Source organism: Heterodontus francisci, chromosome 7 (genome assembly GCF_036365525.1).
Source record: "Heterodontus francisci isolate sHetFra1 chromosome 7, sHetFra1.hap1, whole genome shotgun sequence".
In the NCBI taxonomy this organism is placed as follows: Eukaryota; Metazoa; Chordata; class Chondrichthyes; order Heterodontiformes; family Heterodontidae; genus Heterodontus; species Heterodontus francisci.
Window position 1 is genome coordinate 39,701,064 of NC_090377.1, and position 17,001 is coordinate 39,718,064.

A 17,001-nucleotide genomic window follows, 5' to 3' on the forward strand; every position below is an offset into this window, starting at 1 on the left:
AAAGCAGGGTGACAGGAAGGAGATGGTGGCATATTGGTAAAGTCACTGGACGAGTAATCCAGAAGCTCAGGCTAATGCCCTGGGGACACTGGTTCAAATCCCACCATGGCATTTGAATTCAGTTAATCAATTAAAAATCTGGAACTGAAAGCTAGTCTCAGTAATGGTGCCATAAAACTATCATCGATTGTCGTAAAAACCCATCAGGTTCACTTCTTTTAGGGAAGGAAATCTGCCATCCTTACCTGGTCAGGCCTACATGGGACTCCAGACCCATAGCAATGTGGTTGACTCTTAACTTCCCTCTGAAATGGCGGAGCAAGCCACTCAGTTGTCAAGGGCAATTAGGGATGGGAAACAAATGCTGGCCTGCCAGCGATGCCCACATCCCAGGAAAGAATAAAAAAAGTCATTCAATTAAGATGCAAAACTCTTAGTGACATTTACCTAGCTATTATTTCTAAATTGTAAAATGACAAATTCCTGACTATGTAAAGTTTGAGCACATGAGGATGAACAAATCTAGGCTTACAATTTCTATTCAAACAATTAAAGTTTTCTAAAAGCTATTAGAACATTAATTTATCACAAGCAGCTTAGATTCACTTTCACAATGTTTAAAAAATTGGCTTCACTCAAACAATGTAGTACCACAAGATTCTTTCCTCTCATGTCAATAGCTTTGAACTTCACACTGTCATGCTAGACCCCCACCTGCCAAGAATGAGGCACATACATTTTGTCACGAACATTGATTTTCAACTGTTGTTGTAGCAAGGAAATGACTTGTTAAACAGATCAGCCATGGCCAGCAAAAAACATTTACATACTAACAGACATTGAAGGTGAGGAAGTGCATTCCAGGGCCTGCTAAGGAGGATACAATCCACAAGGGCCAGGACTGGTTAGACCTGGCTGTTCCAGGATTTTCTTTTGAACTGGCCACAGAATTGGAAGTCAGAGTGTCTGTTTGCTCCTGGACTGATAAGATCTCTTTCCTGTCTGCTCCCATCTTTCTCACAAGACTCTGAATCCACTGCAGACACATGAACCCCAAGAGAGAAAAATCTCCTACAGCGAACAGGTTTAAGAATAATACTGGGCCCCAACGAAAAGCAAGATCTACCAACAATCAAGCACTCTCCAGTGAGCTCGAAGAACCGTAACAACTCTTCAGATATTGCCTCAAATATTTCCACTTTATTTTTCTTCTGCTCTTTTCTGTCTCTATTTGCATGTGTGTATCACGTATGCATGCTAGTGTGGTGCGCGTTGTGTATCTGTAGGCATTAACCGAATTAGAGTTCAAGTTTAATAAATTTAAACTTTTCTTCTTTAAACCTAAAAAAGCTGGTTTCTTTGCCTTATAATTGGAAAGCAGTGAACAAGGATTCATGAAGGGGGAGTTAAAAACATGGTGTGTTTAAATTAAACCCTGTTACGGCAAGACCAGGTGAAGGCAGAGAGGGACCCCTAGACACCTTTCTCACCTAGTCGTAACAGAAATTTGGGTGCTACCGTCCTGGATTTTACCCACAAACGAGAGAAATTGGAAGTGGGAAGCCAAATTGTTCCCAATCAAAAAGAGCAAGATTTCAATACAGATTTTCTTGTGGTTGTGTGTGCTTGAATACTAACATGTCTGCAACTGAAGCTAATAGTTCCCCAAGCCAGGGGGAAGTAACTTAGGATAAGTTAAAAGCACTGTCTATGGACGAGCTGAGAAAAATGGCTGAGCAGTGTGGGATCACTGTATGTGGCAAGGTGAGGAAACTGCTAAGGCTCGTAGCCAACCATTTTTCCCTGAATCTGAAGAAGCAGAAACAGTGTTAGAAGTTGACCCAAACAGGGTACTGTTAGTAAAGATACAACTGGAACAAAGGAAACTTGAATTAGAAGAGAAAGAGAAAGGGAGAGAGGCAGGAGCGAGAGAGAGAGAGGCAGGAGCGAGAGAGAGAGAGAGACAGGAGCGAGAGAGAGAGAGAGAGAGAGAGGCAGGAGCGAGAGAGAGAGAGAGAGGCAGGAGCGAGAGAGAGAGAGAGAGGCAGGAGCGAGAGAGAGAGAGAGAGGCAGGAGCGAGAGAGAGAGAGAGAGGCAGGAGCGAGAGAGAGAGAGAGAGGCAGGAGCGAGAGAGAGAGAGAGAGGCAGGAGCGAGAGAGAGAGAGAGAGGCAGGAGCGAGAGAGAGAGAGAGAGGCAGGAGCGAGAGAGAGAGGCAGGAGCGAGAGAGAGAGAGAGAGAGAGAGAGAGGGGGAGAGGCAGGAGAGAGAGAGACAGGAGCGAGACAGAGAGAGAGAGAGAGAAAGAACCTTCCAGAAAGAATGCAAATTGAGAGAGTTGAAGCAGCTTGTGTTAAATAGGGGGCGGCAGAGTAACCCCAGTGAAAGCATGGCCAATATGGAGGAGCAGAATTCAGGGCTGGGTACAGAATTGTTAAAACTAGCTCAATTAATTCCAAAATTCAATGAGGAAGATGTGTTTTTTATGTCCTTTGAAAAACTAGCAAGGCAGCTAAAATGGCCAGCTGAGACCTGGCCTCTTTTACTGCAAAGCAAGCTCTCTGGAAAAGCCCATGAGGTCTATTCCCTGTTGCCAGATGAGAGCTCATCAAATTATGAATTGACCAAAAATATTATCCTCGGGGCATATGAATTGGTACCTGAAGCCTATCGCCAAATGTTTAGAACCCTCAAGAAGCAAGCTAATCAAACTTATCTGGAGTTTGAAAGCAAGCAAGCAGCTGGCTTTTGACCAGTGGCTGAGGGCTCTTAAAGTACCGCTCAGCTATGAGAATCTCAGAGAAGTAATTCTGTTCGAGGAATTTAAACACTCTCTCCCACTCTCCATAAAGACCCATGTAGAGGAGCAGCAGGTTCAGAGAGCCCGGCAAGTGGCTGTTCTGGCCGATGAGTTTGCTTTAATTTAAAAGTCGGTTTCCCAGGGGAGAACCTTCCCTAGTCACCCCCGCAAATCCGAAAAGGACAAAGGGTGGGAAGGTGATAGGAGCCCAAGCAGTCCTGGGAGAGAAAGAAAAGCAGGACACAAAAGGGGCCCCTCTGCCAGCCAAAATGCCTTATAATTGGAAAGCAGTGAACAAGGATTCACCAAGGGGGAGCTAAAAACATGGTGTGTTTAAACTTAAATCCTGTTACAGTAACACCAGGTGAAGGCTGAGAGGTACCCCTAGACACCTTTCTCACCTAGTCATAACAACACCGTTAAAAGTTGGGTGAACTGAGAATAAGCCAAGAATTTAGCTTTGGTTCATCTTGACTGCATCCAAAGCCAGAGATTGATTCCCATCCTTAGTGTACAATCATTTCTGAAATTATCTTCAAGTATATGACTGTCATGACTATATCTGAAAAAAAACATTAAATTTGATTTGGTTGCAGTTTACGAACATACATAAGAACATACGAATTAGGAGCAGGAGTAGGCCACTCGGCCCTTCGAGCCTGCTCCGCCTTTCAATAAGTTCATGGCTGAACTGATTACTCCACATTTCCACCTACCCCAATAACATTCCACCCCCTTATCAAGAATTTATCTACCTCTGCCTTAAAAATATTCAGACTCTGCTTCCACCACCTTTTAAGGAAGAGAATTTCAAAGACTCACGACCCTCAGAGAAAAATCTTTTCCTCCTCTCTGTCTTAAATGGGCGACCCCTTATTTTTAAGCAGTGACCCCGAGTTCTAGATTCTCCAAGGGGAAACATCCTTTCCACATCCACCCTGTCAAGACCCCTCAGCATCTTATATGTTTCAATCAAGTCGCCTCCTACTCTTCTAAATTCCAGCGGATACAAGCCTAGCCTGTCCAATTTTTCATAAGACAGCCTGTCCATTCTAGGTATTAGTCTAGTAAACCTTCTCTGTACTGCCTCCAACACATTTACATCCTTCCTTAAATAAGGAGATCAGTACTGTACACAGAGCTCCAGATGTGGTCTCACCAATGCCCTGTATAGCTGAAGCATAAGCACCCTACTTTTGTATTCAATTCCCCTCGCGATAAACAATAACATTCTATTAGCTTTCCTAATTACGTGCTGTACCTGCATACTAACCTTTTGTGATTCATGCACTACGACACCTAGATCCCTCTGCATCTCCGAGCTCTGCAATCTCTCACCATTTAGATAATATGCTTTTTTATTCTTCCTGCCAAAGTGGACAATTTCACACTTTTCCACATTATACTCCATTTGCCCACTCACTTAACCTATCTATATCCCTTATAGTCCCCTTATATCCTCTTCACAAGTTACTTTTCTACCTATCTTTGTGTCAACAGCAAATTTAGTAACCATACCTTTGGTCCCTTCATCCAAGTCATTTATATAAATTGTAAAAAGTTGAGGCCCTAGCACAGACCCCGCCACTCGTTACATCTTGCCAACCAGAAAATGACCTATTTATGGCTACTCTGTTTCGTGTTAGCTAACCAATCTTCTATCCATGCCAATATGTTACCCCCTACACCATGATCTTTTATTTTCTGCAATAACCTTTGATGTGGCACCTTTTCTAATGCCTTCTGGAAATCTAAGTACAAGACACCCACCGGTTCCCCTTTATCCACAGCACATGTAACTCCCTCAAAGAACTCCAATAAATTGGTTAAACGTGATTTCCCTTTCCCAAAACCATGTTGACTCTGCCTCATTACCTTGAATTTTTCTAAATGCCCTGCTATAACGTCTTTAATAATAGCTTCTAACATTTTCCCTAAGACAGATGTTAAGCTAATTGGCCTGTAGTTTCCTGCTTTCTGTCTCCCCACCCCCCCCCCACCCCATTTTTGAATAAAAAAGAGTTACATTTGTTATTTGCCAATCTAATGGAACCTTCCCCGAATCTAGGGAATTTTGGAAAATTAAAACTAAAGCATCAACTATCTCACTAGCCACTTCTTTTAACACCCTAGGATGAAGTCCATCAGGACCCGGGGACTTGTCAGCCCGCAGCTCCAACAATTTGTTCAGTAGCACTTCCCTGGCGATTGTAATTTTCTTGAGTTCCTCCCTCCCTTCCATTTCCTGACTTACAGCTAATACTGGGATGTTACCCGTATCCTCAATCGTGAAGACCGATGCAAAATATCTGTTCGATTCATCTGCCATCTCCTTATTATCCATTATTAATTCCCCAGACTCACTTTCTACAGGACCAACGCTCACTCTGTTAACTCTTTTTAAAAATATCTATAGAAACTCTTACTATCTGTCTTTATATTTCTAGCTAGCTTAACTCTCGTACTCTAATTTTACCTTCCTCATCAATCTTTTAGTCATTCTTTGGTGCTTTTTATATTCTGTCCAATCTTCTGACCTGCCTCCCATCTTTGCGCAAAAATCGAGCACAGATCTAAAGCAACTGAATACTACACATTTGGTTACTATATATACTTAATTAACAAGGTAATCTTCCCCACACCAGCTTCTAGGCAGAGGATCTAATGCAAAACCTACAACGAAATATACAATGCACCATTACTTACCCCAGATCTATGGAAATAATTTGATTTGACCATTCCATGTATTCACAAACCGATACACAGAGAAAGACCAAGAGGCTGGGCAGAGGGAATTGCAGCTTGGAAGCATAGTGCTATTGAGTCCAATAGACACCAGAGTGGGACCAGCCTAGGAGCAGGTCTCCAGATTGAGCTGTGGTACCATCTATCACAATGACTCCACACAGGATGTTTCCAACCCCACACTTTCTGCCTCCAAACAGTGCCCTAAATTTGAAGTCTTGTATACAATCATATCCAATACATGTAATTGTGCATATCAACAGAAGGGAAAGATTGCTGAGAAATAAAATAATTTGATATTTTGCTTCAAATATCTTTTTTGTCACCAAGGGCAGTTAACCACTGTAAATTAACAGGTTTTCAAAGCCATTATTAATGGGGATCCTGAAGTGATAACTGACATGTAAATTTATACATAGTCATATGCAAATACAATCCGTTCCACTGAATCATTTTCCATACTCCATCCCTACAGCCTCTTTGATTAACAGAAGTGTTATGCTGAGACCATTATGTAGAACTAAAACTTACCACTTCATTTTATCATTTGGCCCAGATGAGAAAGTTGAACTCTTTAACACTTCGCCCATTTCTTCTCGACAAAAGCTAAAGTTATTGATGGTCCACATGTAGGAGAATTTTACCACTTTTACCTAAATATTAACCAAAAAAGGATTTGAATGAAATAATACTTTGTAAAAAAAACTTAATCAAGAATATACAGACCTAAGATTGCCCAGCAAGTGAACACTAATATCTCACACAAAAGTGGAATAAAGGCACAATGTCACTGTTTCCCACTGCCTATTTAACTTTCACAAAAAGCTTTCCCTAATAAATTCAGAGAAAATCCTGTGATGTCAAACAGAGGACCATCTAGAATTTCCCAGCACTGGCAAAAAAAACCTCACAGCACATTGTAAGCCTACAAGAAACACAGCAAAAATTAATTAGAAAAAAAAATTAGAAAAATAGGAATGAATGCTTGTAAAATAAAGAGCTTGCTTCAAATAAACACCAGGTCATACAATGTGAAGAAGAACCAATACCCCTCCCATAAGACCACAATGAAATATGGAAACTGAAACTTCAGATTATCTGCAATACAATCACTTGAGAGAGTTACCTGAGCTTTGGCAAATTTCAAGAAAAATGAGGAGAAAAAAAATGGATCATAGCAATAGTAAAACGATTAGGACCGTTGGTTGGCTAGAAAATATGACAATTTGCTAGAGAAGGGCTGGAACCAGGAAAACCTTTCAAAAGATGACTGGTTTGGGATGCGCATGCCCATTACCATTAGAAAAAAAACATTACTATAAACCCGGTTTATCTTTAGAAAGCACAAACGTGTATCTGTCAAAAGATTTTCATACCTTGTAGTTAAACAATATAAAGTAACTGGCTACAGTCAATGAGAAACCAACTGAAAATTGATCAGAACTGGGCTTCTTGAATGCATGCAAAAAAAGAAGAGAAAATAGTAACCAAAACATTGACCTGTTTTTGTACAATATGCACAAGACTAAAAACATAACACTGCAAGCTGTAAACAGTGAAAAAGTTATTATAGAAGTAGATATCCCATGATATTGGCCATAAGCAGTATGGAACCTGTAGTGCAGTTCTAAGCTTTCTGTAGCCTAAAGGCTACAGCTGGTCTCTCATTGCTGCAACACAGCAAATGTTACTGAAGCAATACATCACTGGCTGACAAGGTAACAATATTAGATACTTTAATGATACACATAGCACACTATAAAACTTGCTTAGCATGCAAGTACTATATTGATTTTGGACAGTTCAATGCCACAAGGAGAAGGGCACCACCAATTTCCAACGAGTGATCCAGCCAAACGAACTGCATAAGAATATGAGCAGGGGTAGGCCATTTGGCCCTTCAAGTCTTTCTGCCTTTCAACAGGATCATGGCTGATCTACCTCAGCTCCACCTTCCCGCACTATCCCCATATCCCTTAGCTCCTTAGTAGCCAAAAATCTATCAATCTGTCTTGAATATATTCACTAACTAAACATCCACAGATCTCTGGGGTAGAGAATTTCAAAGATTCACAACCCTTTGAGTGAATAAATTTCTCATCTCAGTCCTAAATTGCCGACCCTTTATGCTGATACTGTGATCCCACGTTCTAGACTCCTCAGCCAGGGAAATGGTTTTCTCAATATCTCCTCTGTCAAGTCCCTTAAGAATTTTATATGTTTCAATTAGAGCACCTCTCATTCTTCTAGGGATTATAGTCTACTCAATTTCTTCTCACAGGACAACTCCCTCATCCCAAGAATCGGTCCAGTGAACCTTTGTTGCACTCCCGCTAGGGCAAGTATGTCCTTCCTTAGAAAAAGACACCAAAACTGTACACAGTACTCCAGGTGTAGCCTCACCAATGCTCTGTATAACTGTGGTAAGACTTACTTACACTTTTCCTTCAATCCTTTTGTAAAAAAAGCTAACATACAATTTACCTTCCTAATTGTTTGCTGTACCTACATGTTAACTTTCTGCAATTCATGTACAAGGACACCCAGGTCCCTCTGAATGCAAACATTTCCTAGTCTCTCATGATTCAAAAACTATTGTGCTTTTTCATCTTTCCTACCAAAGCGCATAATTTCACACTTCACATTTTATTCCATTTTTGCCCACTCAACCAACCTGTATATATCCTGCCGCAGTCTCTTTGTGTCACCACTTACTTTCCTATCTAACTTTGTGTTATCAGCAAAGTTGGATACATTACCCTCAGTCCCCACATTTAAGTCATTAACATAGATTGAAAATAGCTGAGACCCAATTATTGATCCTTGCAGTACCCCGCTAGTTACAGTCTGCCAAGCCAAAAATGTCCCATTTATTCCTACTTCTTGTTTTCTGTCCAGTAACCAAACCTCAATCCATGCTAATATATTACCCCCCAATCCAATGAGTCCTAATTTTGTGTAATCATCTCTTGTGTGGCACCTTATGGAATGCTTTTAGAAAATCCAAGTACACTGCATCCACTGGTTCCCCCTCATCCATCATACTAGTTACTTCCTCAAAATGAAATTGTCGAACACTATTTCCCTTTCATAAATCTATGTTCCCTCTGCTTAATCATACTATGATTTTCTAAGTGCCCTGTTACCAAGCACCTGATAACAGATTATAGTATTTTGCCAACTACTGATGTTAGGCTAACTGGCCTATAGTTCCCCTTTCTCTCTCTATCCTTCCTTAAAGAGCTGGGTTAGGTTTGCCACCTTCCAATCCTTGGGAATTGTTCTAGAATCTAAGGAATTCTAGAGCATCAAAACCAATACATCCACCATCTCTGCAGCTACCTCCTTTAAAATCCTAGGATAAAGGTCCTGGATCTCTGTGGCCACTTAGTCCCATTAATTTCTCCAGTACCATTTTTTGACTCATACTGATTTCTTTAAGTTCCTCTTTCTCACTAGACTCTTGGTTCTCTATTATTTCTGGAATATTTTTGTTTCTTCTACTATCAAGATAGATAAAAAGTATTTGTTGAATGTCTCTGCCATTTCCTTATTCCTATTATAATTTTACTTGTTGCCTCTAATGGGCTCACATTTACTTTCACTAATCTCTTCCTATTTTCTACCTATAGAAATGTTTACAATCTGTATTCTGTCTCTTGCTAGTCTACTCTCATTCTCTTTTCTCTTTCCTGATCAATTTCTTAGTTCTCATTTGCTAAATTTCAAAATGTTCCCAATCCTCAAACGTATTACTCTTTTTGGCAACATTACAAGCCTCTTCCTTTGATCTAATACTACCTTTAACGTGTCTTGTTAGCCATGATTGGACCACATTTTCTGTGAGGTTTTCGTGCTTAAAAGAATGTATATTTCTTGTAAATTATGTATTCTTTAAATGCTAGCCATTGCCTGCCTACCGCCTTATCTTTTAATATAGTTTCCCAATCCATCTTAGCCAACTCACCCCTCATAACTACGTAGTTTGCTTTGTTTAGATTTAAGATCCTAGTTTTGGACTTTACTAAATCACTTTGAAATCCAATATAAAATTCTCATATTATTTCTTAGGATTCTTTGCCTTCTATTTCTTATTTCTTAGAGATACAGCATTGAAACAGGCCCTTCAGCCCACCGAGTCTGTGCCGACCATCAACCTCCCATTTATACTAATCCTACACTAATCCCATATTCCTACCACATCCCCACCTGTCCCTATATTCCCCTACCGAAACTAGGGGCAATTTATAATGGCCAATTTTCCTATCAACCTGCAAGTCTTTTGGCTATGGGAGGAAACCGGAGCACCCAGAGGAAACCCACGCAGACACAGGGAGAACTTGCAAACTCCACACAGGCAGCACCCAGAATTGAACCCGGGTCGCTGGAGCTGTGAGGCTGCAGTGCTAACCACTGCGCCGCCCTAATATTATGGTCATTCTTCACTACAGGGCGCTTTACTACAAGGTTATTAATTAACCCTTTCGCATTACACACTACTAGATCCAAAATAACTTCTCCCCTAATAGTTTCCTTGATATGCTGATTTAGAAAACTATCTTGTATACATTCTATGAACTCGTCCGCCACACTATTATTGCAAATTTGGTGTGACCAGTCAATAGGAAGATTAAAGCCCCCCCATAATTACTGTATTACCCTTATTACATGATAAACTAAACAAAGGGGGAGAGGAATCAAGCTTGGGTAGATGCAGCAAATCAAGGGGTAGAGGCGAGGCAGGAGAACAGAATAGTAATATGGGAAATGAAGGTCAAATAATGGCAGCAAGGAACAGAGAGAAAAAACCTAAAACCACGCTAACAGTCAAGACTAGATGTTACAAAGGTAACAAAAAAAAAACTAAAGGCTCTGTATCTGAATGCAAGTAGCATTCATAACAAAGTAGACAAACTGATAGCACACATTGAAGTAAATAAATATGATCTGATAACCATTTTGGAGATGTGGCTGTAGGATAATAAGGATTGGGTCCTGAATATTGAGGGGTAAATGACATTCAAGAAGAATAGGAAGCTAGGTAAAGGTGGAGGAGTAGCACTGTTAATCAAGGACGGCATTGGTGCAATAGTTAGAGATGACCTTGGTTCAGAAAATCAGGATGTAGAATCAGTTTGGGTGGAGATGAAGAATAGTAGGGGAAAGAAGTCACTAGTGGGAGTGGTCTACTGGCCCCCCAACAGTAATCATAATGTAGGACGAAGTATACAAGAAGAAATATTAGGTACTCGTGATAAAGAGACGGCAATAATCATGGGTGATTTTAATCTACATATAAACTGGGAAAATCAGATTGGCAATAGTAGCCTGGATGAGGAGTTCATAGAATGCTATCAAGATAGTTTCTTAGAGCAGCATGTTCTGGAAACAACCAGTTAGCAGGTTATATTAGACTTGGTATTGTGTAATGTGGCAGGATTAATTAATGACCTCAGAATAAAGGCACTTCTAGGTAGCAGCGACCACAACATGACTGAATTTTACACCAGTTTGAAAGAGAGAAGAGCGAGTCTAAGACTAGCATTTTAAACTTAAATAAGGGCAACTATGCAGGCATGAAAACGGAGCTAGCTGAAGTGAACTGGGTTACTTGGCTAGGAGATAAATCAATAGAGGAGTGGCAGACATTTAAGGGTATATTTCAGAATACTCAGAATAAGTATATTCCTACTATAAACAAAAATTCTTAAGGGGCCGACCCATCATCCGTAGTTAATGAAAGAAGTTAAGGAAAGCATCAAACTTAAGGAAAAAGCATATAATTTGCACAAAGATGAGTAGCAGGTCAGATGATTGGTCAGAATATAAAGAACAGCAGAGAATGACTAAAAGGTTAATCAGGAGAAAGAAATTCGAGTATGAGAAGCCAACTAGAAATGTAAAAACAGATAGCAAGAGTTTCTACAGGTATTTAAAAAGGAAAAAAGTAAGTAAAGTGAGTGTTGGTCCTCTAGAGAGTCAGAATGGGGAGTTAGTACTAGATAATAAGGAAATGACAGATGAAATGAACAAATATTTTGCTCTGTCTTCACTATAGAGAATACAAGAAACATTCCAGTAATAGCTGTAAATCAGGAGGTGGAAGGAAGAGAGAAACTTGGTGAAATTACAATCACCAGGGAAGCAGTACCGACCAATCTGATGGAGCTGCGGGCTGACAAGTCCACGGGTCCTCATGGGCTTTATCCTAGGGTCTTAAAAGAGGTGGCTAATGAGGTAGTAGATGCATTGGTGTTTTCCAAATTCGCTAGATTCTGAAAAGGTTCCATCAGACTGTAAAGTAGCAAATATAACCCCTCTATCCAAGAAGTGCGGGGGGGGGGAATGTGGGGAGGCCGAAAACTGATAATTATAGGCCAGTTAGCTTGACGTCTCTCATGGGGAAGGTGTTAGAATCGATCATTAAGGAGACTATTACTGGACACTTAGAAAAACTCACGGTAATCAGGAATAATCTGCATGGTTTTGTGAAAGGGAAATAACGTTTAACCAATTTATTGGAGTTCTTTGAAGGAGTAACATGCGCTGTGGATAAAGGGGAGCCCATTGATGTACTGTACTTGGATTTCCAGAAGGCATTTGACACCGTGCCATATAAAAGGTTATTGTGCAAAGTAGGAGCTCATGGGGTAGGGGGTAACATATTAGCATGGATAGAAGATTGGCTGGCTGGCAGAAAACAGAGTATGCATAAATGGGTCCGTTTCTGATTGGCAGGATGTAATGAGTGGAGTCCCAAATGGGTCAGTGTTGGGGCCTCAACTTTTTACAATTTATATCAATGACTTAGATGAGGGGTGCGATGGCATGGTAATTAAATTTGTAGATGATACAATGATAGTTAGGAAAGTATGTAGTGAAGAGGACATAAGGGAGCTTGCAGTCTGATAGATAGGTTGAGTGAGTGGGAAAAAAATCTGGCAAGATGGAGTATAATGTGGGAAAATGTGAACTTGTTCACTTTGGCAGAAAGAGTAAAAAAGCAGAGTATTACTTAAATGGAGAATGGCTGCCGAATTCTGAGGTGCAGAGAGATCTAGGTGTTCTAGTGCATATGTCACAAAAAGATAGTATGCAGGTACAGCAAGCAATAAAGAAGGCTAATGGAATGCTATCCTTTATTACGAGAAACATTTACAATAAAAGGATGTCATGCTACAGTTATACAGGCATTGCTGAGACCACATTTCGAATACTGTGTGCAGTTTTGGTCGCATTATTTAAGGAAGGTTGTAAATGCATTGGAGGCGGTTAAGAGGAGGTTTACTAGATTGATACCCAGAATGATTAGGTTGTCTTATGAGGAAAGGTTGGACAGACTGGGCTGGTTTTCACTAGAGTTTAGAAGAGTGAGGGGAGATTTGATGAAGTTTATAAGATCCCGAACAGTCTTGAGAAACTGGATGTGGAAAGGATGTTTCCTCTTGTGGGCGAGTCCAGAACTAGGGGAAACTGTTTTAAAATTAGGGGTCGCCCTTTTAGGACAGAGATGAGGAGAATTTTTTTTTCTCTCAAGAGGGTTGAGAGACTTTGGAACTCTCTGCCTCAGAAGGTGATGGAGGCAGGGTCATTGAATATTTTTAAGACAGAGGTAGATAGATTCTTGTTAGGCAAGGGAACCAAAGGTGGTCGGGTGTGTATGGGAGTGTGGAATTTGAGACGCAAACAGATCAGCCAGGATCTTACTGAATAGCAGAGCAGGCTCGAGGGGCCGAATGGCCTACTTCTGCTCCTAATTCATATGTTCCTACAACAGTGACTTCAAATGTGCTTAACTGGCTGTAAAATGCTTTGGGATGTCAGTGGTCATGACAGGCACAGTTTAAATACAAGTCCATCATACTTTCCCTTCTCTAATTTCCTGATTTATACTTTGCCATACACTATAACTACTGCTCCAAGGTCTATAAACAATTCCCACCACTGTTTTCCGCCTTCTGCCGTTTCTTAGCTCTGCCCAAACTGACTCTACTTCTTGGTTTTCTGAGCTGAAGTCCTTTCTCGCTATTGTCCTAATTCCATCCTTTATTATCAGTGCTAGCCCCCACCCCCCCACCTTTTCCATTTTGCCTCTCTCTGCTAAATGTTAAGTATCCTGGAATATTTAGTTCCCAACCCTGGTCACATTGCAACCATATCTCCATAATGGCTATCACACCTATTAATTTCTATCTGTGCTATTAATTAATCTAATTTCTTATGAATGCTTCACACAGTCAGATAAAGTGCCTTTAGCTTTGATTTCTTTTTCTAATTTTTCCTGATGTCACCTTAGTCACTAATGCCCCATTACTTTTGTTACTCACTAACACTTCCTGACCCACTTTGCATATTTTTACCCAAAACGCTACTCTGCTCTGGAGCTCGACATTTCATTTGCTGAATTTGAATTTACCCTTTCCTAAATCCTCCCACCACTACTCACCCCCCCCAACACCCCAATTATTAGTTAAAAGCTTTGACTACTGCTCTAGCTGTTCAGTTTGCCAGGACACTGGTCTCAGTCCGGTTTAAGTACAGACTGTCCCAACAGAACAGCTTCTTTTCTCCCCAGCACTGGTGTCAGTGGCCTATGAAGCAAAACCCCTGTGTCCTACACCACACTTTCAGCCATGCATTTAATCTAGTCTGTTTATCCCTATGCCAATTGGGCATGGCTCATGTAATAATCCAGAAATTTTTTACCTTTGAGGTTCTATTAATTGATTTGGATCCTATCTCAAACTATTTCAGCACATCATTTACAGTTCAACCTATATTATTGGTACCTACATGGACCACGACAACCAGATCCCCCCCTCCCATTCCAAGTTCGCCAGCCACGAGGAGATATCTTTAACCATGGCACTGGACAGGCAACACAACCTTCAGACCTGCCAGACACAGCTGCAGAGAACAGTGTCTATTCCCTATCAGCATCATATCCCCTTTCACTCCATCGAGTTGAATGAGATCTTGCACATGGACAGTTTGCCCATCCACCCTGCAGCCCTTGTTCTCATCCACACAGGTAGCAAGTACCTTGGGCCTGTTGGTCAAAGTCAAGGGACAAGGCTACATCCTGGATCCCCATACCTGCCTGCCTTTTCCCTGATCACTGACCAACTCTAAAGTTTTGTTTAGCCTAAGTGTGACTGCCTCCTGGAACAGAGCATCCAGGTAACTCTCCCCATCCCTGATGCCCCGCAAAGTCTGCAGCTCAGACTCCAGCTCGACAATTGTCAGCTGAAGTTCCTTGAACTGCAGAAACTTGCCCCACACTGCTTGTGTACATAGGGTAAGCATGCAAGCAAAGCTGCTTATAGCCAATGAAGTACTTTTGAAGTGAAGTGATTGTTATAATATAAAACTTTCCATAATGCTTTTCAGTTGTCGCTGAAAATGGAAGAAAATAAAATTGCATTTATATCGTGCCTTTCAGGGCCACAAGACACCCAGAATCACATAATCGTTACAGTGCAGAAGGAGGCCATTCAGCCCATTGTGTCTGCACTGGCTCTCTGAAAGAGCAATTCCCTCAATTCCATTCCTCCGCCTTCTCCCCGTAACCCTGTGCATTCTTCCTTTTCATATAACTGTCTAAGTCCCTTCTGAATGCTTCAATTGCCTCCACCACATTCACAGGCAGCGCATTCCAGACCTTAACTACTCGCCGCGTGAAAAAGTTTTTCCTCACGTCACTTTTGCTTCTCTTACCAAATACTTTAAATCTGTGCTCTCTCATTCTCGATCTTTTCATGAGTGGGAACAGTTTCTATCTACTCTGTCCAGACCCTTCATGATATAGAATACCTCTATCAAATCACTTTTCTGCCTTCTCTTCTCCAAGGAAAACACTCCTAACTTTTCCAATCTATCTTCATAATGAAATTCCTCATCCCTGGCACCATTCTCGTCAATCTTTTCTGTACTCTCTCCAATGCTTTCACATCTTTCCTAAAGCGCAACACCCAGAACTGGACGCAGTACTCCAGCTGAGGCTGGGCTAGTGTCTTATACAAGTTCAACATAACCTCCTTGCTCTTGTACTCTATGCCTCTAATAAATATAAATTATTAATACAGGATACTTCTTCTTCTTCTTTGGTCTCCTTGTCTCGAGAGACAATGGGTAAGCGCCTGGAGGTGGTCAATGGTTTGTGCAGCAGCGCCTGGAGTGGCTATAAAGGCCAATTCTAGAGCGACAGACTCTTCCACAGGTGCTGTGCTTTATTAATCACGCTCTCAACCTGTCCTGCCGCCTTCAATGACTTATGCCCAAAATGTTTCACACCCAAAAAAGCACTTTTGAAGTGTAGCCAATTTACAGTAATTACACAGTAAGCACAATGGATTTGTAGTTTCTGTTAAGGTGTTATTGGTGTTGCAGTCCTAAGGGAAATTTTTCTTGCGTCTCAATGACCAGCACCTGAACAATATGAAGCAAGCATCAAAGCATCTGAAATATTCTCTTGTGGCCTCAGGACAAACATCAGAACTTTAGCAACACAAAACACCCCGTTTTTATTTAATGCCTTAATCTGCAAAAAAAAAAACTAGAGAGAAGTTCAAATCTTTCCATTTTTGGTGATACATTTTGTGTATAGTGGTCCCACAGAGGCAGGGCAAGAACAATAATTTGCATGCTACCTCTGTCTCTTTCATCAGAGTTAGAACTTTTTTTCTATCTGGTTCTCATGAGAAATGAGTGGACTCTGGGTATCGCAATCCACAGAAGCAGGCTGGCATGGACTTAACTAGCCAAATGGCTTCCTTCAATGCTGTAATGATTATGAAAGCTACAAGTTGTATAATGAAAGTCCACAGGAACTGGAAATAAGCAGCACCAGGCTCAGGTGAGACTTTCAACTCAAGCTCCAGGTTTGTGTTAGGATGGATCTACGTTAAATAAATTTCTTGCAGGCATCTTTAATGTTACACAACCAATACTTAAGGGTAAGTTTAGTGGGATTTTTTCTTAGAGTGGTACAATTATTTTCTTTCTAGCTGTATACACTGAAAGGAGGAGGAAAATGGAGCAATAACAATGTGGAAGTAAATAATTGAGCGATTTAATTAGCTAGCTTCTGCTTCCTTCAAGTTCAGGATTATAATTAAGCAATTTGATTGGTCAGTTTTCTGCTGCTTGCTACTGTCTCACTGTGATCTGAACTACTTGCTCAGGCCTCAGAGTGAATTGAACTGCTTTTGATTTGCTCATGTTTAGTCGATCAGATGTTTAACACAACAAAAGAGTTCATTGATCGGAAAGTTTCCCGATCAAATCTGGAGTCAGACAGGGCTGTCCTCTCTCCCCGGTCTTGTTTGTTTGCTGTATCGAACCCTTTGTTGAGTCTATTAGGAAGGATGCGAGCATAAGAGGGGTGACAATCCCAGGCAGCGGAGGCACTCAGGTCAAAACCTCCCTGTACATGGATGACGTCGCCGTCTTCTGCTCGG

General features: G+C 41.0%; 1 protein-coding gene across 11 annotated transcripts in view; it reads right to left on the reverse strand.

Annotated features, from left to right (window-relative positions):
• Nucleotides 1–17,001, reverse strand: part of spopla (speckle type BTB/POZ protein like a) — a 325,679-nt gene that overhangs the window by 55,756 nt on the left and 252,922 nt on the right. For all 11 annotated transcript variants that reach the window (XM_068035024.1, XM_068035015.1, XM_068035014.1 and 8 more), the window contains one exon: nucleotides 6,074–6,195. In XM_068035024.1, the coding sequence (XP_067891125.1) occupies nucleotides 6,074–6,195 (122 nt within the window). The remainder of the gene's footprint in view (nucleotides 1–6,073; nucleotides 6,196–17,001) is intronic.